At 53.7% G+C, this 13,231-nt stretch overlaps 1 protein-coding gene across 1 annotated transcript; it reads left to right on the top strand.

Annotated features, from left to right (window-relative positions):
• The first annotated feature begins 7,950 nt into the window (after window positions 1–7,950).
• LOC144949929 (uncharacterized) lies at window positions 7,951–10,155 on the top strand. The gene is made up of 2 exons (XM_078879919.1): window positions 7,951–8,765; window positions 9,133–10,155. Exons 1-2 carry the CDS (start codon window positions 7,989–7,991, stop codon window positions 9,322–9,324), a joined length of 969 nt encoding a protein of 322 aa, XP_078736045.1. The 5' UTR covers window positions 7,951–7,988; the 3' UTR covers window positions 9,325–10,155.
• Window positions 10,156–13,231: the final 3,076 nt, after the last annotated feature.

Here is a 13,231-nt window from a genome sequence, read left to right as displayed (position 1 = left end):
TCACTCACCCACTCACTCATTCACTCACCCACTCATTCACTCACCCACCCACTCATTCACTCACCCACTATTCACTCACCCACTACTCATTCACTCACTCATTCACTCACCCACTCACATCATTCCACTCACCCACTCATTCACTCACCCACTCACACTATCACCCACCCACTCACTCATTCACTCACCCACCTCATTCACTCACCCACCCACTCATTCACTCACCCACCCACTCATTCACTCACCCCACTCACTCATTCACTCACCCACCCACTCATTCACTCACCCCACTCATTCACTCACCCACCCACTCATTCACTCACCCACTCACACTATCACTCACCCACTCACTCATTCACTCACCCACCCACTCATTCACTCACCCACTCATTCACTCACCCACTCACACTATCACCCACTCATTCACTCACTCATTCACTCACTCACTCATTCACTCACCCACTCACTCATTCACTCACCACTCACTCATTCACTCACTCATTCACCCACTCATTCACTCACCCACCCCACTCATTCACTCACTCATTCACTCACCCACTCATTCACTCATTCACTCACCCACTCATTCACTCATTCACTCATTCACTCACCCACTCACTCATTCACTCACTCACTCATTCACTCACCCACTCACATCATTCACTCACCCACTCATTCACTCACCCACTCACACTATCACCCACCCACTCATTCACTCACTCATTCACCCACTCATTCACTCACCCACTCACTCATTCACTCACCCACTCACTCATTCACTCACCCACTCATTCACTCACCCCACTCATTCACTCACTCATTCACTCACCCACTCATTCACTCCACTCATTCACTCACCCACTCACACAATCACTCACCCACTCATTCACTCACCCACTCATTCACTCACCCACTCATTCACTCACATCACTCATTCACTCACCCACTCATTCACTCACCCACTCACTCATTCACTCACCCACTCACTCATTCACCTCACTCATTCACTCACCCACTCATTCACTCACTCATTCACCTCACCCACTCACTCATTCACTCACTCACTCACCCACTCCACGTCATTCACTAACCCACCCACTCATTCACTAACCCACCCACTCATTCACTCACCCACCCACTCATTCACTCACCCACTCACTCATTCACTCACCCACTCACTCATTCACTCACCCACTCACTCATTCACTCACCCACCCACTCATTCACTCACCCACTCATTCACTCACCCACTCACACTATCACCCACCCACTCATTCACTCATTCACTCACCCACTCATTCACTCACCCACTCACACTATCACCCACCCACTCACCCACCCACTCATTCACTCACCCCACTCATTCACTCACCCCACTCACACTATCACTCACTCACTCATTCACTCACACCCACTCACTCATTCACTCACCCACTCACTCATTCACTCACCCACTCATTCACTCACCCACTCATTCACTCACCCACTCACTCATTCACTCACACCACTCACTCATTGACTCATTCACTCACCCACCCACTCATTCACTAACCCACCCACTCATTCACTCACCCACCCACTCATTCACTCACCCACTCACTCATTCACTCACCCACTCACTCATTCACTCACCCACTCATTCACTCACCCACCCACTCATTCACTCACCCACTCATTCACTCACCCACCCACTCACTCATTCACTCACCCACTCACTCATTCACTCACCCACTCATTGACTCACCCACTCATTCACTCACCCACTCACTCATTCACTCACCCACTCATTCACTCACCCACTCATTCACTCACCCACCCACTCATTCACTCACCCACTCACTCATTCACTCACCCACCCACTCATTCACTCACCCACTCATTCACGTCACCCACCCACTCATTCACTCACCCACTCACTCATTCACTCACCCACTCACACTATCACTCACCCACTCACTCATTCACTCACCCACCCACTCATTCACTCACCCACTCTTCATCACTCACCCACTCACACTATCACCCACCCACTCATTCACTCACTCATTCACTCACCCACTCATTCACTCACCACTCACACTATCACCCCACTCACCCACCCACTCATTCACTCACACCCACTCATTCACTCACCCACTCACACTATCACTCACCCACTCACTCATTCACTCACCCACTCACTCATTCACTCACCCACTCACTCATTCACTCACCCACTCATTCACTCACCCACTCATTCACTCACCCACTCACTCATTCACTCACCCACTCACTCATTGACTCATTCACTCACCCACCCACTCATTCACTAACCCACCCACTCATTCACTCACCCACCCACTCATTCACTCACCCACCCACTCATTCACTCACCCACTCACTCATTCACTCACCCACTCACTCATTCACTCACCCACTCATTCACTCACCCACCCACTCATTCACTCACCCCACTCATTCACTCACCCACTCACTCATTCACTCACTCATTCACTCACCCACTCACTCATTCACTCACCCACTCATTCACTCACCCACTCACACTATCACCCACCCACTCACTCATTCACTCACCCACTCATTCACTCACCCACCCACTCATTCACTCACCCACCCACTCATTCACTCACCCACTCACTCATTCACTCACCCACCCACTCATTCACTCACCCACTCATTCACTCACCCACCACTCATTCACTCACCCACTCACTCATTCACTCACCCACTCACACTATCACTCACCCACTCACTCATTCACTCACCCACCCACTCATTCACTCACCCACTCATTCACTCACCCACTCACACTATCACCCACTCATTCACTCACTCATATCACTCACCCACTCATTCACTCACCCACTCACACTATCACCCCACCCACTCACCCACCCACTCATTCACTCACCCACTCATTCACTCACCCACTCACACTATCACCACACCACTCACTCATTCACTCACCCACTCACTCATTCACTCACCCACTCACTCATTCACTCACCCCACTCATTCACTCACCCACTCACACTATCACCCACCCACTCATTCACACTCACTCATTCACTCACCCACTCACACTATCACTCACCCACTCACTCATTCACTCACCACCCACTCATTCACTCACCCACTCATTCACTCACCCACTCACACTATCACTCACCCACTCACTCATTCACTAACCCACCCACTCATTCACTCACCCACTCACACATTCACTCACCCACTCATTCACTCACCCACCCACTCATTCACTCACCCACCCACTCATTCACTCACCCACTCACTCATTCACTCACCCACTCACTCATTCACTCACCCACTCATTCACTCACCCACCCACTCATTCACACACCCACTCATTCACTCACCCACTCACACACTCATTCACTCACCCACTCACTCATTCACTCACCCACTCATTCACTCACCCACTCACACTATCACCCACCCACTCACTCATTCACTCACCCACTCATTCACTCACCCACCCACTCATCACTCACCCCACCCACTCATTCACTCACCCACTCACTCATTCACTCACCCACCCACTCATTCACTCACCCACTCATTCACTCACCCCACCCACTCATTCACTCACCCACTCACACTATCACTCACCCACTCACTCATTCACTCACCCACCCACTCATTCACTCACCCACTCATTCACTCACCCACTCACACTATCACCCACTCATCACTCACTCATTCACTCACTCATTCACTCACCCACTCACTCATTCACTCACACCCACTCACTCATTCACTCACTCATTCACCCACTCATTCACTCACCCACACCACTCTTCACTCACTCATCACTCACCCACTCATTCACTCATTCACTCACCCACTCATTCACTCACCTCATTCACTCATTCACTCACCCACTCACTCATTCACTCACTCACTCATTCATCCACCCACTCACTCATTCACTCACCCACTCATTCACTCACCCACTCACACTATCACCCACCCACTCATTCACTCACTCATTCACCCACTCATTCACTCACCCACTCACTCATTCACTCCACCCACTCACTCATTCACTCACCCACTCATTCACTCACCCACTCATTCACTCACTCATTCACTCACCCACTCATTCACTCACTCATTCACTCACCCACTCACACAATCACTCACCCCCACTCAATCACTCACCCCACTCATTCACTCACCCACTCATTCACTCACTCACTCATTCACTCACCCACTCATTCACTCACCCACTCACTCATTCACTCACCCACTCACTCATTCACTCACTCATTCACTCACCCACTCACTCATTCACTCACTCACTCACCCACCCACTCATTCACTAACCCACCCACTCATTCACTCACCCACCCACTCATTCACTCACCCACTCACTCATTCACTCACCCACTCACTCATTCACTCACCCACTCATTCACTCACCCACTCATTCACTCACCCACCCACTCATTCACTCACCCACTCACTCATTCACTCACCCACTCACTCATTCACTCACCCACTCATTCACTCACCCACTCATTGACTCACCACTCATTCACTCACTCACTCATTCACTCACCCACTCATTCACTCACCCACCCACTCATTCACTCACCCACCCACTCACTCACCCACTCACTCATTCACTCACCCACTCATTCACTCACCCACTCATTCACTCACCCACCCACTCATTCACTCACCCACTCACTCATTCACTCACCCACTCACTCATTCACTCACCCACTCATTCACTCACCCCACTCATTGACTCACCCACTCATTCACTCACTCACCTCATTCACCCCCACCCCACTCATTCACTCACCCACCCACTCATTCACTCACCCACCCACTCATTCACTCACCCACTCACTCATTCACTCACCCACTCATTCACTCACCCCACTCACACTATCACTCACCCACTCACTCAGTCACTCACCCACCCACTCATTCACTCACCCACTCACTCATTCACTCACCCACTCACTCATTCACTCACCCACCACTCATTCACTCACCCACTCATTCACTCACCCACTCACACTATCACCCACCCACTCATTCACATCATTCACTCACCCACTCATTCACTCACCCCACTCACACTATCACCCACCCACTCACCCACCCACTCATTCACTCACCCACTCATTCACTCACCCACTCACACTATCACTCACCCACTCACTCATTCACTCACCCACTCACTCATTCACTCACCCACTCACTCATTCACTCACCCACTCATTCACTCACCCACTCATTCACTCACCCACTCACTCATTCACTCACCCACTCACTCATTGACTCATCACTCACCCACCCACTCATTCACTAACCCACCCACTCATTCACTCACCCACCCACTCATTCACTCCACTCATTCACTCACCCACTCACTCATTCACTCACCCACTCATTCACTCACCCACCCACTCATTCACTCACCCACTCATTCACTCACCCACCCACTCACTCATTCACTCACCCACTCACTCATTCACTCACCCACTCATTCACTCACCCACTCATTGACTCACCCACTCACTCATTCACTCACCCACTCATTCACTCACCCACTCATTCACTCACCCCACCCACTCATTCACTCACCCACTCATTCACTCACCCACTCACTCATTCACTCACCCACTCATTCACTCACCCACCCACTCATTCACTCACCCACTCACTCATTCACTCACCCACCCACTCATTCACACACCCACTCATTCACTCACCCACCCACTCATTCACTCACCCACTCACTCATTCACTCACCCACTCACACTATCACACACCCACTCACTCATTCACTCACCCACCCACTCATTCACTCACCCACTCATTCACTCACCCACTCACACTATCACCCACTCATTCACTCACTCATTCACTCACCCACTCATTCACTCACCCACTCACACTATCACCCACCCACTCACCCACCCACTCATTCACTCACCCACTCATTCACTCACCCCACTCACACTATCACTCACCCACTCACTCATTCACTCACCCACTCACTCATTCACTCACCCACTCACTCATTCACTCACCCACTCATTCACTCACCCACTCATTCACTCACCCACTCACTCATTCACTCACCCACTCACTCATTGACTCATTCACTCACCCACCCACTCATTCACTAACCCACCCACTCATTCACTCACCCACCCACTCATTCACTCACCCACCCACTCATTCACTCACCCACTCACTCATTCACTCACCCACTCACCATCACTCACTCACCCACTCATTCACTCACCCACCCACTCATTCACTCACCCACTCATTCACTCACCCACTCACTCATTCACTCACTCATTCACTCACCCACTCACTCATTCACTCACCCACTCATTCACTCACCCACTCACACTATCACCCACCCACTCACTCATTCACTCACCCCACTCATTCACTCACCCACCCACTCATTCACTCACCCACCCACTCATCACACTCACCCACTCACTCATTCACTCACCCACCCACTCATTCACTCACCCACTCACTCATTCACTCACCCACTCACACTATCACTCACCCACTCACTCATTCACTCACCCACCCACTCATTCACTCACCCACTCATTCACTCACCCACTCACACTATCACCCACTCATTCACTCACTCATTCACTCACCCACTCACACTATCACCCACCCACTCATTCACTCACTCATTCACTCACCCACTCATTCACTCACCCACTCACACTATCACCCACCCACTCACCCACCCACTCATTCACTCACCCACTCATTCACTCACCCACTCACACTATCACTCACCCACTCACTCATTCACTCACCCACTCACTCATTCACTCACCCACTCACTCATTCACTCACCCACTCATTCACTCACCCACTCACACTATCACCCACCCACTCATTCACTCACTCATTCACTCACCCACTCACTCATTCACTCACCCACTCATTCACTCACCACTCACACTATCACCCACCCACTCACCCACCCACTCATTCACTCACCCACTCATTCACTCACCCACTCACACTATCACTCACCCACTCACTCATTCACTCACCCACTCACTCATTCACTCACCCACTCACTCATTCACTCACCTACTCATTCACTCACCCACTCACACTATCACCCACCCACTCATTCACTCACTCATTCACTCACCCACTCACTCATTCACTCACCCACTCATTCACTCACCCACTCACACTATCACCCACCCACTCACTCATTCACTCACCCACTCACTCATTCACTCACCCACTCATTCACTCACCCACTCACACTATCACTCACCCACTCACTCATTCACTCACCCACTCACTCATTCACTCACCCACTCACTCATTCACTCACCCACTCATTCACTCACCCACTCACACTATCACCCACCCACCCACCCACTCATTCACTCACCCACTCATTCACTCACCCCACTCACACTATCACTCACCCACTCACTCATTCACTCACCCACTCACTCATTCACTCACCCACTCACTCATTCACTCACCTACTCATTCACTCACCCACTCACACTACTCACCCACCCACTCATTCACTCACTCATTCACTCACCCACTCACTCATTCACTCACCCACTCATTCACTCACCCACTCACACTATCACCCACCCACTCACTCATTCACTCACCCACTCACTCATTCACTCACCCACTCATTCACTCACCCACTCACACTATCACCCACTCATTCACTCACTCATTCACTCACCCACTCACTCATTCACTCACCCACTCATTCACTCACACTATCACCCACCCACTCATTCACCCACTCATTCACTCACTCATTCACTCACCCACTCACTCATTCACTCACCCACTCATTCACTCACCCCACTCACACTATCACCCACCCACTCATTCATTCAGCCACCAACTCGCCCACCAACTCACCCACTCTTTTCACCCCGGTGAGAGTTCAACCTGAGACGTTACCCATAATGCCGTGCGTGTGTGCGTGTACTCACAGATGTGTCGTGAGAAGATTCACATGGAGACACGGAGACACACACACGGAGACGCACACACGGAGACACGGAGACACACGGAGACACACACATGGAGACACGGAGACACACGCACGGAGACACAGAGACGCACACACGGAGACACACACACGGAGACGCACACACGGAGACACACACACGGAGACACGGAGACACACACACGGAGACACACGCACGGAGACACGCACGGAGACACGGAGACACACACGGAGACACACACACGGAGACACGGAGACACACGCACGGAGACACAGAGACGCACACACGGAGACACACGGAGACACGGAGACACACACGGAGACACACACATGGAGACACGGAGACACACGCACGGAGACACAGAGACGCACACACGGAGACACACACACGGAGACACACGCACGGAGACACGGAGACACACACACGGAGACACACACACGGAGACACACGCACGGAGACACGCACGGAGACACGGAGACACACACACGGAGACACGGAGACACACACGGAGACACACGCACGGAGACACGGAGACACACACACGGAGACACGGAGACACACGGAGACACACACACGGAGACACACGCACGGAGACACACGGAGACACACACGGAGACACACGGAGACACACGCACGGAGACACACACGGAGGACACACGCACGGAGACACACACACGGAGACACGCACGGAGACACGGAGACACACACACGGAGACACGCACGGAGACACACGCACGGAGACACACGGAGACACACGGAGACACACGCGGAGACACACGCGGAGACACACGCGGAGACACACACGAACAGAGACACACACGCACGGAGACACACGGAGACACACGGAGACATGCGCGGAGACATGCGCGGAGACACGCACGGAGACACGAAGACACGCACGGAGACACACGCACGGAGGACACGCGGAGACACGCGGAGACATGCGCGGAGACATGCGCGGAGACACGCACGGAGACATGAAGACACGCACGGAGACACACGCACGGAGACACGCGGAGACATGCGCGGAGACACGCACGGAGACACGAAGACACGCACGGAGACACACGCGCGGAGACACGCGGAGACACGCGCGGAGACACGGAGACACACGCACGGAGACACACGCACGGAGACACACGCACGGAGACACACGCCAACGGAGACACGCGCGGAGACACGCGCGGAGACACGTGCGGAGACACGTGCGGAGACACGCACGGGGACACGCGGAGACACGGAGACACAGAGACACACGCACGGAGACACATGGAGATTCAGAGATACATAGACGTGTGGGGAGACACACAGACAGACGCGGATAGACGCACACAGACACAGAGAGACGCACACGGACACGGAGAGACACAGACATGAAGATATGAAGACACGAATATACGCACACAGAGACAAGCAGAGATCCATGGAGATGGAGACACGGAGACAGACAGGGAGACACAGACATGGGAGACAGAAAGGGAGACACAGACATGGGAGACAGACAGGGAGACAGACAGGGAGACACAGACATGGGAGACAGACAGGGAGACAGAAAGGGAGACACAGACATGGGAGACATACAGGGAGACAGACAGGGAGACACAGACAGGGAGACACAGACATGGGAGACAGACAGGGAGACACAGACATGGGAGACAGACAGGGAGACACAGACATGGGAGACAGACAGGGAGACAGACAGGGAGACACAGACATGGGAGACATACAGGGAGACACAGACATGGGAGACACAGACATGGGAGACACAGACATGGGAGACACAGACATGGGAGACACAGACATGGGAGACACAGACATGGGAGAGACAGACAGGGAGACAGACAGGGAGACAGACATGGGAGACACAGACATGGGAGACATACAGGGAGACAGACAGGGGAGACAGACAGGGAGACACAGACATGGGAGACAAATACATCGACACACGCAGACAAAGCAGTTCTCGGCTTCCTCCCCCCTCCCTCCCCCCTCTCCTCCCTCCCCCCTCTCCTCCTCCCCCATCATTCCACCAGCCTCCCCCCCTTCTCCCCCTCCCTCCCCTCTCCACCCTCCCTCCCCATCCCTCCCGTGAGCTGTTCCCAAGTTTTCTGCTTTAGAACTAAAAGTCGACAAAAACCCAAAACGTCCGACTCTGTGTCGCGTTTACTTTGCTCGCAGTTCCACGTTGGTGTTGCCTCTGAGCCTCTGGGCCTCTGGGCCTCTGGGCCTCTGGGCCTCTGGGCCTCTGGGCCTCTGGGCCTCTGGGCCTCTGGGCCTCTGGGCCTCTGGGCCTCTGGGCCTCTGGGCCTGGTGCCGTCGGTCTGCACAGAGAGGAGAACGCAGGCACCGCTGTGGCTGATTGAGGGGTGGGGTCGGGGAGTGGGTGGGTGGGTGTGTGATTGTGTGGGTGGGTGAGCGAAATGGTGGTGGTGAGAGATGGTGGGTGGGTGAGATGGTGGTGAGTGAGATGGTAAGCGTGGTGGTGGTGGTGAGTGAGATGGTGGTGGTGAGTGAGAGATGGTGGGTGAGTGAGAGATGGTGGGTGAGTGAGATGGTGGGTGAGTGAGAGATGGTGGGTGAGTGAGAGATGGTGGGTGAGTGAGAGATGGTGGTGGTGAGTGAGATGGTGGGTGAGATGGTGGGTGAGTGAGAGATGGTGGTGAGTGAGATGGTGGTGGTGAGTGAGAGATGGTGAGTGAGATGGTGGTGGGTGAGTGAGAGATGGTGGTGGTGGGTGAGATGGTGGTGAGTGAGATGGTGGTGAGTGAGAGATGGTGGGTGAGATGGTGGGTGAGTGAGATGGTGGTGGGTGAGTGAGAGATGGTGGTGAGTGAGATGGTGGTGGTGAGTGAGAGATGGTGGGTGAGATGGTGGTGGTGAGTGAGATGGTGGGTGAGTGAGATGGTGGTGGTGGGTGAGATGGTGGTGGTGGGTGAGATGGTGGTGGTGAGTGAGTGAGATGGTGGTGGTGAGTGAGATGGTGGTGGTGAGTGAGATGGTGGTGGTGAGTGAGATGGTGGTGGTGAGTGAGATGGTGGTGGTGAGTGAGATGGTGGTGGTGGGTGAGATGGTGGTGGTGAGTGAGATGGTGGTGGTGAGTGAGATGGTGGTGGTGAGTGAGATGGTGGTGGTGAGTGAGATGGTGGTGGTGGGTGAGATGGTGGTGGTGAGTGAGATGGTGGTGGTGGAGTGAGATGGTGGTGGTGAGTGAGATGGTGGTGGTGAGTGAGATGGTGGTGAGTGAGATGGTGGTGGTGAGTGAGATGGTGGTGGTGAGTGAGATGGTGGTGGTGGGTGAGATGGTGGTGGTGAGTGAGATGGTGGTGGTGAGTGAGATGGTGGTGGTGAGTGAGATGGTGGTGGTGAGTGAGATGGTGGTGGTGAGTGAGATGGTGGTGGTGAGTGAGATGGTGGTGGTGAGTGAGATGGTGGTGAGTGAGATGGTGGTGGTGAGTGAGATGGTGGTGAGTGAGATGGTGGTGGTGGGTGAGATGGTGGTGGTGAGTGAGATGGTGGTGAGTGAGATGGTGGTGGTGAGTGAGATGGTGGTGGTGAGTGAGATGGTGGTGAGTGAGATGGTGGTGGTGAGTGAGAGATGGTGGGTGAGATGGTGGTGGTGAGTGAGATGGTGGTGGTGGGTGAGATGGTGGTGGTGGGTGAGATGGTGGTGGTGAGTGAGATGGTGGTGGTGAGTGAGATGGTGGTGGTGAGTGAGATGGTGGTGGTGAGTGAGATGGTGGTGGTGGGTGAGATGGTGGTGGTGAGTGAGATGGTGGTGGTGAGTGAGATGGTGGTGGTGAGTGAGATGGTGGTGGTGGGTGAGATGGTGGTGGTGAGTGAGATGGTGGTGGTGAGTGAGATGGTGGTGGTGAGTGAGATGGTGGTGAGTGAGATGGTGGTGGTGAGTGAGATGGTGGTGGTGAGTGAGATGGTGGTGGTGGTGAGTGAGATGGTGGTGGTGAGTGAGATGGTGGTGGTGAGTGAGATGGTGGTGGTGAGTGAGATGGTGGTGGTGAGTGAGATGGTGGTGGTGAGTGAGATGGTGGTGGTGAGTGAGATGGTGGTGGTGAGTGAGATGGTGGTGGTGAGTGAGATGGTGGTGAGTGAGTGAGATGGTGGTGAGTGAGATGGTGGTGGTGAGTGAGATGGTGGTGAGTGAGATGGTGGTGGTGGGTGAGATGGTGGTGGTGAGTGAGATGGTGGTGAGTGAGATGGTGGTGGTGAGTGAGATGGTGGTGGTGAGTGAGATGGTGGTGGTGAGTGAGATGGTGGTGAGTGAGGTGGTGGTGAGTGAGATGGTGGTGGTGAGTGAGATGGTGGTGGTGGGTGAGATGGTGGTGGTGAGTGAGATGGTGGTGGTGAGTGAGATGGTGGTGGGTGAGATGGTGGTGGTGAGTGAGATGGTGGTGGTGAGTGAGATGGTGGTGGTGAGTGAGATGGTGGTGGTGAGTGAGATGGTGGTGGTGAGTGAGATGGTGGTGGTGAGTGAGAGATGGTGAGTGAGATGGTGGGTGAGTGAGATGGTGGTGGGTGAGTGAGATGGTGGTGGGTGAGTGAGATGGTGGTGGTGAGTGAGAGATGGTGGGTGGAGTGAGATGGTGGTGGTGGGTGAGATGGTGGTGGTGAGTGAGATGGTGGTGGTGAGTGAGATGGTGGGTGAGTGAGATGGTGGTGGTGGGTGAGATGGTGGTGGTGGGTGAGATGGTGGTGGTGGGTGAGATGGTGGTGGTGGGTGAGATGGTGGGTGAGTGAGATGGTGGGTGAGTGAGATGGTGGTGGTGGGTGAGTGAGGTGGTGGTGGGTGAGATGGTGGTGGTGAGTGAGATGGTGGTGAGTGAGATGGTGGGTGAGTGAGATGGTGGTGGTGGGTGAGATGGTGGTGGTGAGTGAGATGGTGGTGAGTGAGATGGTGGTGGTGAGTGAGATGGTGGTGGTGAGTGAGATGGTGGTGGTGAGTGAGAGATGGTGGTGGTGAGTGAGAGATGGTGGGTGGTGAGAGAGATGGTGGTGGTGAGTGAGATGGTGGTGGTGAGTGAGATGGTGGTGGTGAGTGAGAGATGGTGGTGGTGAGTGAGATGGTGGGTGAGTGAGATGGTGGTGAGTGAGAGATGGTGGGTGAGAGGTGGTGGTGAGTGAGATGGTGGGTGGGTGAGCGAGATGGTGAGTGAGAGATGGTGGTGAGAGATGGTGGTGAGTGA

Source organism: Lampetra fluviatilis, chromosome 55 (assembly GCF_964198595.1).
Source record: "Lampetra fluviatilis chromosome 55, kcLamFluv1.1, whole genome shotgun sequence".
In the NCBI taxonomy this organism is placed as follows: domain Eukaryota; kingdom Metazoa; phylum Chordata; class Hyperoartia; order Petromyzontiformes; family Petromyzontidae; genus Lampetra; species Lampetra fluviatilis.
This window is presented reverse-complemented; position numbering and strand designations above follow the sequence as displayed.